This window comes from Podarcis erhardii, assembly GCF_964252035.2.
Source record: "Podarcis erhardii genome assembly, chromosome: 7".
NCBI lineage: Eukaryota > Metazoa > Chordata > Lepidosauria > Squamata > Lacertidae > Podarcis > Podarcis erhardii.
Genome location: NC_138511.1, coordinates 55,126,770 through 55,148,981, shown reverse-complemented (window position 1 = coordinate 55,148,981; position 22,212 = coordinate 55,126,770). Strand labels below are relative to the sequence as shown.

The following is a 22,212-nucleotide window of genomic DNA, read 5'->3' as shown; positions in this document are numbered from 1 at the left end:
AATAATGTCTTGTACATTTTGAGTATGGTGGTTGCCAATTTCCCTTGCAAAATCAAAGCACCGCGGAGTCTTCCACGTCTTAGAAATATGGTTCGTTCCCACATATTTACATCTGGAGCCTTCAAGAGAGGGGCTGCAGAACATTACACCCAAAGAGTGTGCCTCAATGCTTCTCTCATAGCTTCAGCAAACTTGGCTCCAAAGCAACAGCCAGTTATGGCCCCTGATATGCAGCCTCTTCCAGCCAGGGTTCAGGAATCCATTAGTTGGAGTCTTCTCAAACTCTAACCCTTCAGAGATTGCCTCCCCAATCATAACAATAAGGAACATAGGAAACTATGATTTTGAGTCAGACCACTTGATCCATCTAGCTCAGTATTGTCTGCACTGACCGGCAGCAGCCCTCCAGGACTTCAAGCAGGGATCTCTCCCAGCCCTTCCTGGAGATGCTGGTGATTGAATTCTGCAGGCAAGGCAGTTGCTTTTCCACTGAGCTGCAACCCAAGAGTCTGACAGTGCAGATGGCAACTGTTGACATTCCAAACTAGTCACAGGGGCTACTAATTGACCAGGAAAAATCAGGCCTACTCTGCTGCCCTGTGCCTTTAGCAGAGGCTGCCTGGTGGCAGAGGCTGCTGTTGTTGTTGCTGCTGCTGCTGGGGTGGGGGAGAAGAGATGTGGCTGGGCGAGGAGGCGGCAGTCATGTGACTGTTCGGCATGAAACTGCTGCTGCTTGTCCAAAAAGGTCACCTTGGAATGCTGCAGAGGGAGAGGGGGGCTGCAGGAAAGATGGCTGGGAGGCTGATCTGCCACAGCCTGAAAAAGGAGGGAGGCAGGAAAAAAGCTGTCAAGAGAACAGAAAGAAAAGCTGCAGGCTGATTCCTTGCAGGCTTGTTCTAGGCTGCGCTGGGAGCAGAGCTGGACCAGGGACCTTGTTTCCATGCCACCCCTTTCCCCTGAAATTTCTGTCCCTGAGAATCTGGACAATGCCAGTGGCAAACCATTGCAGTCCAGTATGTGTTTCTGTGTTGCAGGGAGTTGCACTAGATGACCCTGTGCTGGCTGGGGCTGATGGGAGTTGTAGTCCAACATCTGGAGGGCGCCAGGTTGGCAAAGGCTGCCCTAAAGTGTGTGTGGGCCAGCATGGCTTGCTGCCGTCAACCCCAGCATCATATGCTTGTGCTGGCTGGGGCTGGCTGGGGAGTTGGAGTCCACCAACATCTGGAGGTTGAAGTCTGTTCTGTGGGAAACGCCGAAGGTTAGCACACTCGGCAGCAAGGACTGGCGCAATGGTGTTCTCCACCAGCAAGGCAAGAAGTTGGCACGAGAAAGGGGAAGGTCAGTAGGCCTGGTCCCACGGAGCAGCTGGGGAAAGCAGGCCAGGCCTTCTGCAAGGCCCATGGCTAGTGCTGCTGGCTATGGTTGAGGCAGGCGACACAAGTTGCCTCAGCAGAGTCTTGGATGAGCTGGCAGAGCTTCAGTGTGTGGGTGTGGTAGTCAAGATGGAAGCACCATCCTCTGGATGTGCCATCTGGCCACTTAAAAGGCCAGTGCCTTTTTCTAGGCCATGAGGCATTATCAGTGGTTCCCAAAGTGGGGAGTAGTGAGGGGGGCAAGCAGTTTATGGAACCAAGAAGACAGTGGCCAGAAAAGTTTGGGAACCACTGTTTCAGGCTCTGGGGACAGCCTTTTAGTCTCCTCGAGGTTCCCCTGACCTCTCAAAGCCACCTGTGTCTGGTGGCAGAGGTGTCTCTTCAGAGGGCTCTGGTGCCAGTGCAGTTAACCACCCACCAATTCAATCTACATTTACACATAACAATGAACAAATGCAAATTTGTGTCATTCTCCGACCCTTTTAAGCACCTAGCAATTTCACAGGTTCCTTGTTAGTTGGACTACTGGGCCCCTGAGGGCCAGGGATGATGGTTTCCCAGCACTAGGCAGTTACACTGGTGCAGAAACAGCTCGAAAGGAATATTTCTTCCTCCCCACACCTGGCTGACATTAGGGCACAAACAGGTCACACAGGAGAGCCAGTGTGGTGTTCATGGTTAGAGTGTTAGACTGTGACCTGGGAGACTGGAGTTCGAATCCACACTCAGCCCTGAAGCCCACTGGGTGACCTTGGGCCAGTCACTGCCTCTCAGCTTAGCCTACCTCACAGGGTTGTTGTGAGGATAGAATAGGAAGTTGAGAACCACACACACCACCTTGAGCTCCTTGGAGGAAACAATGGTTTATAAATGCTATAAATACAATAATAAAATAAAATAAAGGGCAGGGCAACCAGTGCTCAGAATTTATTTCCAAGGACATGCTTCTTTGCAACCTTTTTTTGTCCTGAGTCCTGTTGACTTTGACTCTGTCTCTCTTCCCGCCCCCACTTTGATCCCTTGCAGACAAGCTTTGCTTCAACACTTTCTTCAACTTTGAGGATATGCAAGAGATCACCAAGCACTTTGTGGTCTGCCATGTGGATGCTCCTGGGCAGCAGGCGGGGGCCTCACAGTTCCCTCAGGGGTAGGTGCCTCCCATGGAGCAGCCTCTCCCAAACTGGCACCCCTCCCGGCATTTTGGATTACAACTACAACTCCCATTATCCACCAGCATCATATGGCTGAGCTGGCTGGGGCTGAAAGGAGTTGTAGTCTGAAACGTCTAGGACACACTCTGTTCTTGCTGTGTTATGGGATTGCTTGATCATCATTGCTACACCTGTCTTCCAGCACAGCTGGCCACACCTGGCCAGGTTTCCCATCAGGGATGAGGAATGTGTTGCTCTCTAGGTGTTGTCAGACCTCAGCTTCCGTCATCTCCAGCCGTCAGCCAGGTGGGCTGGAGCCAACGAGAATTGCACTTGGACCCCATCTGGAAGGGCACAGGGTTCTCCATCCCTGCCTTAAACAGAGTCCCTCAAACACTCCCTTGTGGGTCATGCTGTGGTGATGGTTGTAACTTGGCAACCTAGTGAGGATGTGAAACTTGTGGTGGATGACGACCTTCTCATTGCATGCTGATATCAACTCTTCCTGGGAGGAATAACTGTCATGGGTCTGGGTATGAGTCATGTTGGTCATGTGAGCTGGCCCTGGTTCAAGGCAAACATGGCTGGACCTTCTCTAAGGGTAAATGGCATGGGCAACCAATAGCTCAGATGCTGAAGCAGGCCAGCCCCACACTCCCACTGATTGGGGGAGGAAGGGGAGGCCCAGGACTGGCTCAGAGGACGGGGACTTCTCTAAAGGAGAATTGGGGCTTCCCCAGAAGAGCAAAAAAAGGGGGTGCTTCCCTAGTCCCTGGTCGGTCTTTCCCTCAGATCTCCCCCATCATGCTAGGAAAAGACTTCAACATTGTGTCCTGACTCTCCTGCTTTGTCTTCACAGGTACCAGTATCCTTCCATGGACCAGTTAGCTGCCATGCTGCCCAGTGTCGTCCAGCACTTTGGGTGAGCCTTGGGTGACCTACTTTTCCTTGCTGTGATGTGAAATCACATGATGGGGCAGGACTCCCAGAGAGGCAGTGGAAGGAGGAGGATGGTTTTTAATTTAGCTTGGAGCAAAAGCATCATACCTTTGCCAGCCTCTTGCCCTCTAGATGTTTTGGACTCTGGTTCCCATCTTCCCCATCACCATGTGGTCCTTCTGGCTGGGGCTGATGTAGTCCAATCCATCCAGAAGGCAGCAGGATGGAGAAAATGATGGCATGAGTGAATGGTGGATGAAGTAATTGGATAAATTGCCACTGATAAAGCTGAGGAATATTTTAGATCTGGTTAATGAGTTGCTTGGAAGGAAATAAATCAGCTGATAGTATTTGTCTTATAAAAGTTCTATGATTAAGATATTTGGCAAACATGAAGCATCAAACTTTAGTTGAGTGAAGGAGGCTTGAAGACAGCCACAAAAGTCCACCAGTGGGAGGAAGGAAGGGAAGTGGCTGCTTAGGGGACCACTGATCACTTTTCTTTCCACAGGTTCAAGTATGTGATCGGGATTGGTGTGGGAGCAGGCGCCTATGTCCTTGCCAAGTTTGCTGTAAGTGATCAGATGGTGGGTGGGTGTGTCCTGCATCGTAGCCAGACAAGAGTTTTGGGTTTTTTAAAAAACTATCAAGGCCCAGCACCATTTTTGGTGTTTTCCAGGGCAGGGACCTCCAGTCTGATCCTTGGCATGCTTACTCAATGAAGCTGATTGCCGGGTAAGAAGAGTGATAGTACCAGCAATTCCTATTTGAAGTGATCTGGGACTTGCAGCTCAGGGCTTTGGAGAGAAAGCGCTTTCTCCACCCCACCCCCCTTTGACTTCCCCAGGGAAGTCTCAAGTTGTGGCTCTGAATTGGACTGACTGTGCCTTGTTACTAGGCAGAGCAGCCTTCCTTGACTTGGTGCCCTCCAAATGTTTTAGACTACAACTCCCATCAGCTCCAGAAAAGCACTGCTCCGCTGGCTGGGGCTGATGGCAGTCATAGTCTAAAAGCATCTGGAGGGCACCAGGTTGGGGAAGGCTAGAGAAGTTTATCCAATCAGCATATTTGTATTTTTAGATTCTAAAGATATAGTGCTTGCTTTATGGTGCTCACTTTTATGCTTACTAATTGCCTCTCTGTCCCAGTGGATACATCTGTGAACCAGAATAAACTCCATCTGCCTGTCTATCTGTTTTGATTTAGCTGATCTTCCCAGATCTGGTTGAAGGCCTTGTTCTGGTCAATGTGGACCCCAATGGCAAAGGTTGGATTGACTGGGCAGCCACCAAGGTGAGACAACCTCCCCTCCCTGCTGCTACTGGGTGTGTGTCAGAGCCAAGTCTCTGCAGGCCAATTAAGGTTTCTGATGCTGCTGCTCAAGTAGACTCATTTCTGGGGACTGACAGCTGAGTGAGGTCTCTTTGGATCCATGGACATCTGTGCAAAAAGCAAAGTTCATGCAACTCCCTCTGACAGTCCATACAGAGCAGCCCATATAGAGTGGGAGCACAGGGCATGTTGGGGGGCAGGTGTTGGCAACTTATTGTTTTATCCATTTTTAACTGCCATTAATACATAAAATGTGAAGGAAAAAAATCCCCTCCTTTCCTATCAATAAAAAAACTAATTACAATGGCCTCCCTGATTGCTCACTTTTAGTTTGGTTTGCTTAGCATACAAACAAACAAACAAACAAACAAACAAACAAACAAACAAACAGCAATATATTCTGAGGTAATTAGTACAAACGATGAGTACATTTGCCCTCATGTGGCTTGTCCTAATTCACTGGTTCAGTTTCCAGGTTTGTTATTACTGCCTGCCAGTCTTTCATAAAATGATCTGTTTCTGTCTCCTTTCTTGGCTTCTAAATTGTTGTGCTAATTGATCCATAATTAAGAAATCCCAGGGTTTTCTTAACCCAACCCAGGCATGTAGGGGTTTTCATTTTTGTGCTATCTCAAATTGAGCAGCTGTTTACTAATCTCCATCTAGGGCCTTGAATATCCCAGAGCGCAATAACCTGTGCAAAAAAATAATAATCAATTTTGCATCTGTTTGCTTAATCCCTGTGACCTCCCCACACCCCTCACCGTTTGCACAACTTGAGAAGAAAAGCAGTTCAACCTTCAGCAATGAAGGCAATGAGTGACTTAGCACAGAAGGGTTGAGAGTGGGATGTGTAGAGTGTGCAAATGGCACACAGAGCCTAGCCCCTAAAGAGTTTGCTGCTGCCACTCTTCAGCATCTGCCACCTGAGGTAGCTGCCTCACTCTGCCTAATTAGAGGGCCAGACCTGGAAGCTGCTCACACATTTAATGTAACAAGCTAGATCTTTTTCAGTGGGCTACTGGGGTGTGCAGCGTGTTCACATGCAACCATTCTTGGGGCAATTAAAACCCCCACACCTCTCAAAATAAAGCTGCCTGTGGCTCAGTGCAGTGCTGGATCTGTATAGTAGTTACCATAGTCCTTTGCTCCTATTTTCCAGCCTTGTGATGGAGGCTTCTCCAACCTGGAGCCCTGCACCAGGGCACACTGCCATTCCTTTCTGTGGGTGTCACAGCTTGGCACATACTTGGTTGGGTGTGTGATGATGGGTTATCTCAGGAGACAGAGGGCAGGTGGGCAACAGTGGGCCATCCTCAGCTGACAAGACAGCTCCTCCCAAGAGTTCTGCTCCCCACTTGGCTTGGGACCAAGTAACTGGGTTCTATGTCCACTCCTGACCGTCCATTGCCTGGAATGTGCTAACTGAAATTCTTGACTCACCTGTAGGATATTTCAAGCACATAAACTCTCAGTCATCCTTAGGGTCACAGTGGACTGCCCTAGCTTAATATCCCTGAACTGCAGAGGGAGAGGCCTGTCTTTAGTCTGCCCCCTGCCCCCCTGAGTTCACATATAATTTGGGGCTTCATAGTGACCACAAAATAACACTGATGGGCTCAAAAGCTCAGATGACTTTAAAAGGGAATTAGACCAGCCTTCCCTAGTCAAGGGTCTTCCAGATGTTTTGGACAATGTGCATCATCCCCAGCCCCAGACAGCTGTGCTGGCTGGGGCTGATGGGAGTTGTAGTCTGGTTGAGGAAGGCTGAATTAGACAAATTCATGGAACAGGAAAGGATTGTCAACAGCTATTAGGTGTGGAACATCAATTGGGCTTAGAAAGAAAGTCACACTTACTTCAGGTTCAGAGGGCATCAGAGTGGACTGTTAGTCTGATATTGCAAGGCAATTAATTCTTTACTCTTATGCTCCTATGCTCTGCTTTCAACTTTCAGCTCTCTGGCCTGACCAGCACATTGCCTGACACAGTTCTGACTCACCTGTTCAGCCAGGTAAGAAGCATGCAACAGCTATGGAAGGAGCTGGGAGCGGTGGGGAGTGCTTCTCTGTTAATCTCCTCCCTTCTGCTTTTGGGGCTGTCAAAGGGCAAGACTGAGACACTTCTTGAAAGCCTCTAGCTGGCCCTGTCCAAGAATGACTGGGGGAACCTCTTTAAAAGGACATTGCAGTCTGAGTCTCCCATGCAAGGAGCTTGAGAGGCAGCCAGGTGGAGGTTGTCACATCCTGACAAGGTGTTGGTTCCTGTGATGCAGCTTCCCACCTAGTTCTGGCAATATTTTAGTGCAAGCCACCAAAAGAGGGCTTGGGTTTCCCACAGTAAAAAATATCAAATGTGACCCTGTGATGCACAGAGATCTCCAGGTGGCTGCATTTTAAGCAGACACTTACAGGTGTGGAGGGCCTGGGGCAGAGAGGAAGTCCCTGTTTAGTTTCAGCAGTCAATAGCAACAGAATGCCAGAGACTCTGTAAAAGAGATCCAGAGTTCTGCCCCACGAAAATGACACATTTTCAGGGCTGAGACAGAAGCCCTGAGCCAGGCCTGAACGGTAGCAGGGCTCCTTTAAAACTTCACGCAGGTCTCTTCCCAAGGATGAATCCAGAGAGACCATGCTGGGATGTGTGTGTGAGAGAAAATATGAAACCAAGTGAAAAGCCACCTGTCTGCAGCACCCACCTTCTGGCAGGGTATCAAATACCTTTCCTTACCTAGGATCAGGGGTGGCAGCCAGCCAGCCTGCTCAGCAAACTCAAAATTGCAGGGGTGACCAGACTTCATTTTGTGCTGTGTTTCTAGGCACAAGTCTGCTCTTTAAAGCACCATATCCAAGTGCTTTGTTCCCCCCCCCCCTACACTTTCCCTGCAAAAAACCTGCTCTTTACTGCTGAATCCAAGCAAATAGCAATCTGTGGAAAACCCAAATTGCTGTTTGTTCTGATTCAGCATCAAAGGGTGGGTTTCTGCAGGGAAAGTGTCAGGGGCAAAGAAAAGTGCTCAGACAAGGTACTTTAAAGTGCAGACCTGTCTCTGGAAAATGTGGGGCAAAAGTTAAGTACAGCTGAGTCCTAGATTTGCAATTTTAGCCTGGCTCTTAAGCGGTGAGCTGTGCCCTGCAAACAGGTGGATCCAGCAGAGTCCTTGGGCTCACAGAGGTGCCTTTCCAGTTGATGCCTCCTCCAGCCCAGAACGGTTACTCTGGTCCTCAGTTGTGCTCTGACTTGGCCTCCTTTCTGTCTGCCCTCTTTCCACACCCACAGGAAGAGCTGGTGGGGAACACAGAGCTGGTGCAAAGCTATCGGCAGCAGATCAGCAGCATGGTGAACCAGTACAACCTCCAGCTCTTCTGGAACATGTACAACAGGTACGTGCAGGGGCTGAAGGAACTGCATGCATCTTGGACCACGCTTTCCTCCCAACAGACAGCTACCACCATACTCTCCCCAATTCCCCCCTTTTAAAATTTGCTTGCAAGCACTATAGCTCACATCCAGTTATGATGAAGCTTGTTTTTAATAATACCTTCAAAAAACTATTTATTATTGTTTTTATTTATTAATATATATATATACTACTTGATTGTAAAAGCATCCCCTAAAACCAAGCAAATTTCCTATGCTTAACAGAGAGTTTCTTGCAGAATTTTACCAATACTTTGTAAATAAAAGGTGAAACACCACAGTGTGATCAGAGGCGGAGCTAGCTGCTCTGGCACCCGGAGTGGCATGCACCCGGGGGTGGGGCTAGCCGCCCAGGGGGCAGGGCAAGTGCCCCGCCCTGGGGGTGAACCACCCATGGTGAGCGTCCTGGGGGGGTGTCACCCCCCTCAGGGATGACACCTGGGGCAGACCACACCCACCTTGCTCCACCTCTGGGTATGATGCAAATATTGTAGTCCTGCTGAACTCAGACATAGCACAGTGGCAGAGCCCCTGCATGTTTGTCTGCTTCAATTAAAATTCCTCATTTTTTTCTCAGTCGCAGGGACCTGGACATTAACCGACCTGGGAGCATCCCGAACGCCAAGACACTCCGGTAAGCCATTGATTTGCTCTAGGGAGGATGGGGGGGGGGCCCCGAGCAGAGCAGGTCTCTCCTGCTAATCACGTTTCTCCCCTTGGGGTTTGCAGCTGCCCAGTGATGCTCGTGGTGGGCGATAACGCACCGGCCGAAGATGGCGTGGTGAGTAAGGAGCTAAGCTCCAAAGAGTTAATCTTCCCTGCTTGAATGATGTCTGGGACCAAGCTCATAGCATGGGTTTGTCCTTCCCCTAGACTGCAAGCTTGTCTTTTCTTTGAAGGCTGGGGGGAGGCGGGTGGCAGGTACAGTATTTAAGAACAACTAGAGGCCTCCTGAGGATGCCTTTGCAGACTTCAGGCTAGCCTTTCCCACCCCGCTGAGCCTGGCATTCTGTTTTGTTTGCTGTGACTGCATGAAGCACTTCCTGTTACCCCATTGCCTGCTGTCTCTCCCCCCCCCCCCCAAGCTTTGGGAAAGAGAGAGAGAGAGAGAGCTGCAACCCCCCTGGCTCCTAAGGGGATTTATTTATTTATTATTTATTGCATTTACTTCCCACTTGTTTTTTATTATTTTTATTTCATTGCATTTATATCCTACCTTTGTCTCCAAGGAGCTCAATGTGGCTCCTGATCTAATCCTCACAACAACCCTGTGAGGTAGTTTAGGCTGAGAGATGCAGTGATTGGCTCAAGGTCACCCTGTGAGCTTCATGGCCAAATGGGGATTTGAATCCCTAGTCTCTCGGTTCATAGTCCAGCACTGTAACCCCTACACCATACTCTCTATCTTTATTGTTTGAGTCATAGTTAAAAACTGGACTGTCACGTTCCTTTTATTTATTTTATTGTTGTTGCCAAAGCTGTACACCACCCCCATTTTGCTACTGTTTCCCTGTTTTTGAGGGTTTACTGCAGTGCCGAAGCTACAGGGAGGCTAGCCAGGTTTTTTGGCCCAAGTGAAGCTTCCAGAGGGGTGCCATTGAGGCCCCCAGGCTGTGTGTGCGCGTGCAGAAATGTGCGAGGGGGTTCCAAACTGGGTCTTTGACCTGGGTGAAATAAAGCCTAGTTTCGTCCATGGTGTACTGAACCTCAGAGGCTGATTGTGTTGGCTGCTGGGTCACACCACGTGCAGGGCAAGTGATGCTTGTGCTTCTGGACTTGATGCTATTTTGAAACTCTGACTTTGCTGTTTGTTAGGTTGAATGCAACTCCAAACTGGATCCAACCACCACCACTTTCCTGAAGGTGAGATAGAGGAAGGGCAAGTCTTCAGGACAAGTCCTAATCCCTAGTCCACTCTCCCCAACCCCTAGATCTCATTCTGTGTAAGTGATTTTGATTCCATCAGAATTTGCTCTCCCCTTTTTCCTCCCACTGGACTCTTAAGGTCTAAGGACAAACTGCAATGTCTTATGTATCTATACCCCCAAACCCAATTGAAAGTAGGAGCCATTGAGACACCCAGTGGGGATGTTGGTGCTTACCCCCATTTACTTATGAGCCACAGTTCTGGAGATGATAGGAGCTACAGGCATTGCACAGAGGTCTTATAGCACAGGGTGGAAGGCCACCAGCAGGGGTCACTCTAGTTCTAGATATCTTGCATTTAAGGCTAGTCGGGAGGTTGGCCCACAAGACCCCTACTGATTTTGTGATTAGTGCAACTTGGGCTGGGCGCTTCCTGCCCTTTGGGAAGGGGAGCAGGGAGGCTGTTTCAGAAGCCACAGCCCTTCATTAGACATCATGGCAGCCTAGCCTTTCTAAAGAGGGACAGGACTTGAAGCACAGCGTGTCAGCCCTTCCCTTAATCTTTGTGCTTGCAAAAGCTGCTGCTGCTTCCAGCTCTCTTTCTCCAAATGGGGTTCTGAGTCTGGAGGAGGCAGCCCTTCTGCTTGCCTTCCCCACCCACAACAGATAGGGATTTGGCACCTGAGCCTCCTAATGTCTCCCTTTCCCTTCACTAGTTGAGGACGTCGGCCATCTTGAAAAGATGGTGGGCATCTCTGGTTGGTTGATTGGTACAGAGTGGCATTGACTGAAGCCAATGGAAGCTGGGATTTGCAGGCGCCAGGCCCAGCAGTGACTCAGGGGCCCCTTAAGACTGTACAATGATACCTCGGGTTACATACGCTTCAGGTTACAGATTCCGCTAACTCAGAAATAGTACCTCGGGTTAAGAACTTTGCTTCAGAATGAGAACAGAAATCGGGCGGGGGTGGCGCAGCGGCAGCGGGAGGCCCCATTAGCTAAAGTGGTGATTCAGGTTAAGAACAGTTTTAGGTTAAGAATGGACCTCTGGAACAAATTAAGTACTTAACCCGAGGTACCACTGTACTCAAAGCCTAACCCAACCTGCTGCCTTGCTGATGTTTTGGACTGCAACTCCCATCAGCCCCAGCTAATGACTGGGCGATGGATGCAATTGAGGGGAGGGGGGCTGGTCACCTGGAAAGGAAGGTGAAGCTTTTCTGACTCAAAACTCTGTTTTCCACCCAGATGGCTGATTCTGGTGGGCTCCCTCAAGTCACACAGGTGAGTTCTTCCTCTTCTTCCCTGTTCTTGGTTATTAGAAGACCTTCTGTGGAGCTCAGAAACCTCCGTCTGGGTGTGCCTAGGCGCTTAGGCTGGGTGGGATTCTCCCACCTCTCTTCATTTCACCCAAAACTCTCTGAGTTGCGTCCTGCTCTAGGATTAGTTGTTGCAGGGATGTTGTTTTGAAGAAAATCCACATTTTGGTTCCAAGCAGTTTAAAGCAAAGCAAAACCCAAATATCTCTCTCCCCCCTTTACTTGGTGACAGGGAGTTTGTGCGACTGGGCAGGGCAGGGGGAGGAGGAGGAGAAATAAAAACAAGATCAGAATTTAGAATCACAAACTGGATTTAAAATACAGAATCTGAATTTTAAAAGCTCAGATTCAGAAGATACTGGGCTCATCCACATGTGTCTAAATCCATGTCCTGAGCTTGATGCACACACCCACACCCACTATTTTTGCAATGTCTGGTTGTAGGTGCTTTTCTTTCTGTTTTTCATCTGCATCCCTCTGATTTCTTGAACAGCCTGGAAAACTGACGGAAGCATTCAAGTACTTCCTTCAAGGGATGGGCTACAGTAAGTATTTGTCTAGTTTGAGGGATCAATGTGCTCAAAAACTGTATTTGTGTAACCGAGGGATTGTAAGAGATGTTCATGTGTTTGTAATTGGAGAGTGTAGAAGCAGGTGACTCAGCAGAGGATAATTTCCTTTTGTCTACATTTGTAATGAACTGGCCTAATTTGTACCTCCCAGAATAATATTTGGATGAGAGTATAATTATTCTTTGGATTTCACACTTGGTCAGTATCTGAATTTTATGATGTAGTTGTCAGCTGAAAGTGTGTACCAAAACATGTATTTTAGGATAAAGCATTTTTTTAATGCATACATAAGACTCATATGGGTTTAAATTTTTATTTTGTGATAAATTCAGAGTCAAATATGTATTTAAATATGGTTTTTTGTATGGACAGAATGGACTTATGAGCAAACACTGGCAAAACTGGCACATACTAGATATAGGTTGATCCACCCGGCCCTTCTCAGCTCAGACTGTGACCACATTTAAAGCTGTATTGTTCCATTATAAACAGTCACAGGTTCTTAAGGGTGGTGAGAGCTATTAGAAGACTCCTATCCCCCCACCTCCCTTCAAGCTACAATTTCCAGAGTAGTTTAACAATCATTCTTCCTTCCTTGGGAACCCGGGGAATTGCAGCTCTATGAGGGGAATAGGGGTTTCCTAATAACTCTCAGCAGCACCCTTAACAAAATACAGCTCCCAGAATTCTTTGGGGTAAGCCATGACTGTTCAGTTAGAATGCTACTGCTTTAAATATATAGTGTAGGTATGGTCTCTACGCATTTAATGTGCTCCCATGTGTCCCCACTTCAGCTCCAAACAGATTACTAGCCCTGTTGTTGAGAGCCTGGTCATGGACAAGGTTCCTCCATCAAGGGCCGTGGCCTGCTGGATGGGCCATACAGAGGCAATGAGCTGTTAGTGTGTTTATGATCAAGGAAATGGGTGTGTTTGGGTGTTCTTTGCCTGATACTTCCCAGTTCTGTGCATGTCTCTGACACCATGAGAACAACTTACCATCAGCTCCAGGATAAATGGTTTGGGAATTAGCACCTGGAGTGTGGCCAGGGCTTTGCAGCCCGGCTTTGCAGATGGATGAAGATGTCAGAACCCAAAGGGCATTTGCACTTCTTTCAGTGTGGATTTAGAGACCCGATATCTGCCAACCATTTCAGATCTGTACTTCTCTTCTCCCAGTCCTGATCACCTTGGCCTGAGCGACATTAGGTATCTCAGAAATAAATGATAAACAAAAATCAAAAGAAGCATGGAGTTGGAAGGGTCCCAAAGGCTCATCTAGTTCAATCTCTCCAATGCAGGAATAATTTGTATGTGTGAAAGTCTTCCTGCCATTTTTGTCTCTTTTTCTTTTTCTCTTTCTCTCTCTGGTTATTGGTTGTGATGTTCTTGTCTTGTTTTTCTGCTGTTGATCAGACAAGCCTTGAATGTGTGATGTTCCAAAATAAAAGCCTCTCTTGCCCTCCCAACCCTCAACCAGACTCTCTTTGCTTCCACCTCCTACTCAACCTCCCCTCCATATCTCTCTTAGTTGCGTACCTGAAGGACCGAAGGCTGAGTGGAGGATCAGGTATCCCCTCCCCCAATGTCTGCTCACTGTCACATCCACATGCTGCATGTACCCCTCGCCCCCGTCCTCTCCTTATTGTGCATTGCTGCTGTACAGAGTGTGCTTTTCTGCTGCAGCTTCCATAGTTGGTCCTGCAGTAAAGAGACAGGCAGGTAAACAGGCGACTGAGGCTGACAGAAAAAGAAGCATCTGCCCTCCCCCTGCTGCATCTGTAGCATGACTCACACACTATGGGAAGCGCACAGCTATGTCATTCCAGTGGCGTTTGTTGAAACAGATGAGTTTTCCCAAAAAAAGATTTGCCGCTGTGCTTTCCAAGGCAGCCTTCCTCATTCTGGTGCTCTGCAGGTGTTTCAGACTGCAACTTCCATCAATCCCAGCTTCCTATGGCCACACTGACTGGGGCTAATGGGAGCTGTGGTCTGAAACATCTGGGAGGTACCAGCTTGCAGGAGGCTGGCCAAAAGCATCCTGAGTGTGTTGTTGGTGTGATACCTTCCTGCTGATAGTCACATCTTCCCACAGAGAGATGCAACAGCCAGGTTGTTTGGCAGCAGCGTCACACCTGACTGAATCCCAAAACACGCTGTGCCTGGGGGTTTGCAATTTCTCCTCAACAGCCACGCATGTGCACTTACAAATCCAAGGGTGTCCCTCTTGGAAGATTTTTTTTTAAAAAAGTTAATGGCCAACTGTGGCATTTTCACATGTCTTGCAATTACGAGTGCACCCATGACTTCTTGGATTTTGTGCATCTTGGCACAGAAAGGGAATTGTGCTCAGCTGATCTTTAGAGTTGGGGGCCCTGTTCATGGGCAGATGCACAAGAGCGGAGTCAGCATGGCCCTTGACCAGCATGGGATATAAGACCATGCAAAAAGGAGAAAAGGCTATCAATAGGAGGAGAGAGGGCTATCAATAACTACTAGCCACGATGGGCTGTTCTGCCTCCACAACCAGAGGCAGCAATACTTCTGAATACCTATTGGTGAAAACCAGAGGAGGAGAGAGTGCTGTTGTGCTTGGGTCCCACTTGCTGGTTTCCTGCAAGCATCTGCTTGGCTGCTGAGATGTTGGGGATTGTATGTCAGTGGCAGAGCAGGGCACACAGGAGGTGCATCCAGGCACAGAGAGTCACTTTGCTCCCCACCCTGTCCCACCACAGCCCTACCTGCTACCTAGTTTTGCTGGTCACCTGTGCCTCTTGCAGCAGTGAGGGGAGCAAAAAAAAAGGGGGGATGATGGAGCCTCAGAACAGTGGTAGAAGAATTTATTTTGCAACTTGACATGCCCCATGTGTGTTTTGGCACTCTGCAGTCTTCAGGAGCAGCTGGGTCACACTCTGCTTGTCGTGGCTGTTTGCTTAGGCCAGGGTTGGCTTCCCCTGCAGCCCTCCAGATGTTGCTGGACCCTGACCTCCATCATCCCTAGCCTTTGCCCAGGTTAGCTGAGAGGGAAGATGGCGGGCTTCTGTACTTAGAGCACATCATTCTGAAATTCTTCACACAAGCCATCGTCTGGCAAGCCACCCACTGTCTCCCACACAGTCAGCTTGGTCATGTCTTTGGGGTGTGATTGCTGGGCTGGTTTGTCTGCCTTCCACAACCTGGTGCCTTCCAGATGTTTTGGACTATGAATTCATGGAGGAGAGGGTGATCAATGGTAACTAGCCATGGTGGCTATGCTCTGCTTCCACAGTCGGAAGCAGTAATGCTGGAATACCAGTTACTGGAAATCACAGGAGGAAAGAGTGTTCTGGTATTCAGTTTTCAGTTTCCCACAGGCATCTATCTATGAGAACAGAATCCTGGACTAGATGGACCATTGACGTGATCCAGCAAGCTCTTTTTGTGCCCTTGTGTTCTTACGCCTCAAGAGTTGGTGCATGGCTAGGGCTTGAGTGGCTGAAGACTGCTGGGCTTTAGGCGCCCTCTGAGGCCAGGGGCTTGATGTTGCTTCTTCCCTCTCCTGTGGCAGCTTTGCTCGTCTTTGTGGCGCTCACTCCGCCTGGACCCTCCCTGGTCTGCTTTTTGTCCCTGGCAGAAGCATTGATGCTCTCTCTCTCTTTCTCTCCCTGTAGTGCCCTCTGCCAGTATGACGCGCCTGGCCCGCTCCCGCACGGCTTCCCTCACCAGCGCCAGCTCTGTGGAGGGCGGGGGCAACCGCCCAAGAGCCTGCACCCACTCGGAGAGCAGCGAGGCCATGGGGCAGATCAACCACACCATGGAGGTGTCCTGCTGAGGGCCTCCACCTTACTCCTCCTCGCCGTCTTCTTCACGGGTGACCTCGAGGGCCCACTCATCCAGTCACTCTCCAGCTGGCTCCATCCCCTGCGGCTTCCTGTGGCTTTAATTTCTTTTGCCGTCTTTCTTTTCCTTTCACATTATGGAATACAAAGTTGGGAGGGGGGCATAGGGAGAGTGGGAAGCAACAGCAGCAGCTTGATGTCAATGGCCACCTCCACCCATAGGCCCAGGTGCCATTTTGAACCAGGGATTGGGTTGGTTTCTAGCTGGCTTGGAAGCGGCAGGCATGACCCTCTGCACAGCTTGAGGCAAGGCGAGCAGGAGGGATGTTTTACACTTGCCTAGCCAGGGTGCCTCTCCTTCAAAAAAGCCACTCACCCAGTGAGTCAGAAGGGGGAGAGTGTCCTCGTGGGCCCTTCAGCTTAGATGCCCAACAATTAATCCACAATGTACCCATGCAGTGGTTTACTTACTTTATTTATTTTCAGACACTTATATCCCTCCTTTTCCTTTTCCAAGGAGCTCAAGGTGGCATACATGGTTCACCCCTCCTCATTTAATTCCCACAACAACCCTGTGAAGTAGGCTAGTTGAAAGAGGCAGTGACTGGCCCAAGGTCCTCGTCTGACACTCCAACCACTGGTTCAGGAAGGAGGAAAATTGCAACCTTGAAGGCAAATGCCTCTTAGTTTCTACCCTTCTCTTTGGCTTTGGAGCACAAGCTTTTTAGTTCCACAGCTTTTGAAAGCCTTTTTGGTGGCTGACTCTGTGCCGGCAGGTTTTGCTGGAAAGACAACGGAAATTGGGGCTTAACTGGGTAGGAACATGCACATAGAGTCGAGCCGTTTCTCCAGCTGCTGTATAAAACCGGTCCTATTGCATCATTTCCTTCCCCTACATGTAAATTCAGTCAAAAGCAGAAAATGGGAAGTTGTCGTCCCCTGCCCCCCCCCCCAGTACTAGGAATGAGCAGCAGGGCTTTCCAAGCCTAAGGGGTAGGGAAAGGTCATAGTTGGTTTTAGGATTTGTTTGGGGTTTCCTCAAGCCTTTTAACCAGTGCTATAAATGGCCTTTGAGTAAAACTCATTGCAATATAAGCTGCCCCCACTACCATCGCTTATTAATTTTTTTAAAAGGACAATCAGTGGCAGGAATCAAAAACACAAGGGCACGCATGTTTAGAGCATGCTAACCCTTGTGGCTTTCCCCTCAGGAATACTAGATTCTTGATACTCTTGCACAATAGCTGTTCCCAGGATCATTCCCTTGAAGGAAACCCCCCTAGAAAGTGCTGGGTTGTGCATATGCTTTTAGGCTCAGCAGGAATAAGTAGCAGAAGCTTATCCAGCCTCAAGGAGGGAAAATGGGGTCCAGGAACATGACGGCATTTATTTAGTTATTTAAAATATTTGTTTCCTGTTCTTGATCAACAGTCCCAGAGCAGGGTACATGAACTATTTTAAAACACAACACAGAAAATAAAAACATAAAAATATTCCCAACTAGGCAGGCACCCTTGGGGGTGTCATACTCCAGCCTCTACTGTGTAAGGCTTGTGTTGATGAGGATAAAGAGCTTCCTCCCCCAAAACAGCCCTATAGGGGACTGGTCACATCTCCTCCATGCTCCCGCCTGTATGAAAAAACAGGTAGCCTCATGGAAGGCCCTGATCCCGAAGTTTTGTCTGTGGCCCCCTCTGCACCTCAGGGATGTGATGGATCATGTGAAGGTGCTGGGATATCTGCCCCCAGACTGTGCCTGTCCACATTAGATGCTGTATCAACTTAAGTTCTACTCTGAGTAGAACTAGCACTGGATAGAGGCCATTTTTCCAATTGACCCACAGGAGCACCCAGTCTCTTGCCCTCACGACAGCGGCCTCTGTGGTTTCCCTTACGAAATATTTCATCTAGTATTTATTTACTCACTGTAATGTCATCACAGTTAAGGGGGGGGAGAAAAAGGCAATGCTCATTTGAATTTCCTCCCCACTCTTTTCCTGTTGAGTAGATTGTGAGCCTGTGAGCAGGGGTCTTCTTGTGTTTTAATATCTGTATGGCACTTAGAAAAAAATAGACTCTTTAATAAGCATTAAATAATAATTACTCTTATAATCAAGAAGCCACCCATAAGTTCCGTTGGTCCTTTCATTAGATGGAGGTTCTCAGGGGGGCAATTCTGTATGCATTAATTAATGTTACAGGATACGTTCCCCGAATTCCAGTAAAGAGGCTTGCGGGATCCTCACTTCTAAAGATGCCCTGTTTGCCTAGCATCCAGCCTCTTCACTCTGTCCCCTCACGATATGGTTATGCTTCGTACTAGCATGCCACCCTGTCATCTTGTGCTTTGTCCTGCCTGACTTTCTGAAGGATCCCCCCGCAACCACCTGAGTGCTCTCTGGGACAGTGCCTCATTTCCGTTCTGGCTTACTGGCAGCACCACAAAACCAGAGGGAAGCAAACGTGTGTGTCCTCTAGGATAGGTCTCAGGCAGCCCCCCACCCCACCCCACCCCCGTGGCTCTGGGGCTGTTAATTTATTGAGGTCTTTCCATTTCAGTTCATCTCAGAACCCCTTTCAGAGTTTTGAGGAAGAACAATTAGGAAGAATTTGCCTTCGCATTTCTTCTCAAGTTCCACACATTCATGCCTTTGAAGAGACTATTCTCCCTACTCGCTCTGCATTACTGTAAGCCTGCTATTGACGTGGAACCAGAAAGGCTCTTGTCCATGCCACTCTGGGCTCCAAATGAGCCAATATACCCTTCTCCTTCCTTTCCCCAAACTGCTGCTGGACCACCCAGCCCATCGTTCTTGTTGAATCCCAAATGCATCCTTACCGCGTCCTGATCTCATGTCAGACACTCAGTTCTTTTTACTGATGAAACACCCCACCCACATCACCAGTCTTGCACATTGCTGCGTTTCCACGCAAGCAAAGAGCTTGAAGTGGGGTTTGGCCCAAAGAGCAACAAGCAGCTTGCGAGGAGTTCTGTCTCGCCTCTCTGCTACTCGGCAGGCTTTGCACCTGACTTTCTTGCTCCCGACAGTGCGCACGTCAAGGGGTATATATGTGTGCGTAGCCAGGCATCTCTGCATTTAAATGGTTTGATGTTGCCACAAGCAGTCCAGACACACTCTCTGTTTGATGTAATCCTCTAATCTCAGAATCTTTTATTTTGTGTGCTTCCTTCTAAACTTTAAATATGAATGACTGAAGGCTACTAGGACCCTCTTTTACTGTAGATCAGCTTTTGCCAACCTGGGACCCCCCAGAGGTTGTTGGATTACAGCTCCCATCAGCTCCTCAGCATCACACAGCCAAATTGGCTGGAGCTGAAGGAAGTTGCAGGAGAGAACACCTGCTGGAGGGCACCTGGTTGGAGGAGGCTGCTGTAGATATTGTTGCCTTTTTTCTTGATGTGTTCTTTCAGATGAGATAGATCTATAAATTCCTATATATAATATTTATCTTGGATTCCACCCCTGCCATTTACTTGTAGCAATTGGCAACCAGTGTGCAGCTTTTCATTTGAAGGTGATCTAGCTATTACTGTGGGGTGGGGGTGGGGGGAATTGGATTTTTTTAAAGAAACATTTTCCTGATTAAGGTGGAATTTAATGGATTTCTTTTTTCTGTATGAGGTGAAATGTAATATTTTTGTGCATGATGGTTGTTGATGCTCTCTGGTTGCATTGATGCCACAATATCTACAAAATGTAAAACAAGGCAAACAAACAAACCCATTGATGTAGAGAGGATTATTGTGTTGAAAACTAATAAAGATATTAAGATCAAGCAGACTCACTTTGCAGTCAAAGCGGCAGCTTATTCACGAGTGCCACATTTATTTATTTACTGTTGGCAGAATCCAATATATCAGGGCTGGGGAACCTTCCAAGCCCAGGGGCCAGATTGTGACCTCCCTTGAGGCAACTTGTAGGTGGGTGGAGCTGCCTACCTGTCAATCACCTGGTGTCATAATGAGATCAGGTGACCTTTTTCTGACTATTTTCCCTCCACAGCACTTTGAATGGGGGTTCTGAAGAAATCCCTTTCAGAGCACTCTGAATATTTTTTACATATACCACCCCTCCAAAAAAGTTGTGTTGAAATGCAAACAGGGGACACAGAAAGGGCTGAACTCCTCAATGCCTTCTTTGCCTCAGTCTTCTCCGATAAAGAAAACAATGCCCGACCTGAAGAATTTGGAGCAAATGATTCAGCAGAGGAAACACAGCCCAGAATAACTAAGGAGATAGTACAATAATACTTGGCTAGTTTAGATGTATTCAAGTCTCCAGGGCCAGATGAACTGCATCCAAGAGTATTAAAAGAACTGGCAGATGTGATCTCAGAACCACTGGCAGTCATCTTTGAGAATTCCTGGAGAACAGGCGAAGTCCCGGCAGACTGGAGGAGGGCAAATGTTGTCCCTATTTTCAAAAAGGGGAAAAGAGAGGACCCAAATAATTACCGCCCAGTCAGTCTGACATCAATACCAGGGAAGATTCTGGAGCAGATCATTAAGCAAACAGTCTGTGAGCACCTAGAAAGGAATGCTGTGATCACTAATAGTCAGCATGGATTTCTGAAAAATAAGTCATGTCAGACTAACCTGATCTCGTTTTTTGACAGAATTACAAGCCTGGTAGATGAAGGGAACGCAGTGGATGTAGCCTACCTTGATTTCAGCAAGGCATTTGACAAGGTGCCCCATGATATTCTTGTAAAGAAGCTGGTAAAATGCGGTCTTGACTATGCTACCACTCAGTGGATTTGTAACTGGCTGACTGACCGAACCCAAAGGGTGCTCATCAATGGTTCCTCTTCATCCTGGAGAAGAGTGACTAGTGGGGTGCCACAGGGTTCTGTCTTGGGCCCGGTCTTATTCAACATCTTTATCAACGACTTGGATGATGGACTCAAGGGCATCCTGATCAAATTTGCAGATGACACCAAACTGGGAGGGGTGGCTAACACCCCAGAGGACAGGATCACACTTCAAAACGACCTTGACAGATTAGAGAACTGGGCCAAAACAAACAAGATGAATTTTAACAGGGAGAAATGTAAAGTATTGCACTTGGGCAAAAAAAAATGAGAGGCACAAATACAAGATGGGTGACACCTGGCTTGAGAGCAGTACATGTGGAAAGGATCTAGGAGTCTTGGTTGACCACAAACTTGACATGAGCCAACAGTGTGATGCGGCAGCTAAAAAAGCCAATGCAATTCTGGGCTGCATCAATAGGAGTATAGCATCTAGATCAAGGGAAGTAATAGTGCCACTGTATTCTGCTCTGGTCAGACCTCACCTGCAGTACTGTGTCCAGTTCTGGGCACCACAGTTCAAGAAGGACACTGACAAACTGGAACATGTCCAGAGGAGGGCAACCAAAATGGTCAAAGGCCTGGAAACGATGCCTTATGAAGAACGGCTAAGGGAGCTGGGCATGTTTAGCCTGGAGAAGAGGAGGTTAAGGGGTGATATGATAGCCATGTTCAAATATATAAAAGGATGTCACATAGAGGAGGGAGAAAGGTTGTTTTCTGCTGCTCCAGAGAAGCGGACACGGAGCAATGGTTCCAAACTACAAGAAAAAAGATTCCACCTAAACATTAGGAAGAACTTCCTGACAGTAGGAGCTGTTCGACAGTGGAATTTGCTGCCAAGGAGTGTGGTGGAGTCTCCTTCTTTGGAGGTCTTTAAGCAGAGGCTTGACAACCATATGTCAGGAGTGCTCTGATGGTGTTTCCTGCTTGGCAGGGGGTTGGACTCGATGGCCCTTGTGGTCTCTTCCAACTCTGAGATTCTATGATTCTATGATTCATGTGATAAAACTCCTTTGCTTTGCTTTAATTCAATCCATAAGCCAGTGGTTTTCAACCAATGTGCCGTGGCACCCTGGAGTGCCTTGAATGATGGTCAGGGGTGCCACGGGCAACACTTGTCTCTGTCCCTCTTTCCTTCCCTCCCGCCTCTGATGCTCTCTTGTGTCTTTGCCTCCCAAAGGCTTGCACAGCTGTCTGTTGCAGCAGTCCTGGCTACATGCTCCCTAGGTGAATGAATGGTGCCTCTGGGACTGGTCAGGGGGTGCTCCCCAGTCCCCTGTGGGGCAGTGTGAGGACGCACCTCCTTTTGGGGTGGGATGAGGGGCAGCTGAGACCAGGAGCAGCAGCTGTGGCTGCCCAGAGAACTCCCAAGTAGAGGGGAGAAGAGAGGAGGCTGAGGGAACACTCCACAAGGGAGGGTGTTCGAAAAAGGGGTGAGGGGCTGCCAGCTCTGCAGGCAAGGGGTGACATAATTGGGCTCCTCAGCCCCATAGGGGTGCCGCAGAAAGAATGTAGTTGGTCAAGGGAGCCGTGGACCCATAAAGCTTGAAAACATTTGCCATAAGCGATTATATTTTCCAATGTGAT

At 48.4% G+C, this 22,212-nt stretch overlaps 1 protein-coding gene across 5 annotated transcripts in view; it reads left to right on the top strand.

Annotated features, from left to right (window-relative positions):
* Positions 1 to 19,592, top strand: part of NDRG4 (NDRG family member 4) — a 53,262-nt gene extending 33,670 nt beyond the window's left edge. For 3 of the 5 annotated variants that reach the window (XM_081872102.1, XM_081872100.1, XM_081872103.1), the window contains 13 exons: positions 2,400 to 2,520; positions 3,384 to 3,446; positions 3,975 to 4,035; positions 4,670 to 4,756; positions 6,753 to 6,809; positions 8,075 to 8,178; positions 8,793 to 8,849; positions 8,945 to 8,996; positions 10,031 to 10,078; positions 11,330 to 11,365; positions 11,894 to 11,945; positions 13,503 to 13,541; positions 15,622 to 19,592. In XM_081872102.1, the coding sequence (XP_081728228.1) occupies positions 2,400 to 2,520; positions 3,384 to 3,446; positions 3,975 to 4,035; positions 4,670 to 4,756; positions 6,753 to 6,809; positions 8,075 to 8,178; positions 8,793 to 8,849; positions 8,945 to 8,996; positions 10,031 to 10,078; positions 11,330 to 11,365; positions 11,894 to 11,945; positions 13,503 to 13,541; positions 15,622 to 15,782 (938 nt within the window). In that variant the 3' untranslated portion in view covers positions 15,783 to 19,592. The remainder of the gene's footprint in view (positions 1 to 2,399; positions 2,521 to 3,383; positions 3,447 to 3,974; positions 4,036 to 4,669; positions 4,757 to 6,752; positions 6,810 to 8,074; positions 8,179 to 8,792; positions 8,850 to 8,944; positions 8,997 to 10,030; positions 10,079 to 11,329; positions 11,366 to 11,893; positions 11,946 to 13,502; positions 13,542 to 15,621) is intronic. The other 2 variants (XM_081872101.1, XM_081872104.1) reach the window with 1 other exon arrangement.
* The last annotated feature ends 2,620 nt before the right edge of the window (positions 19,593 to 22,212 follow it).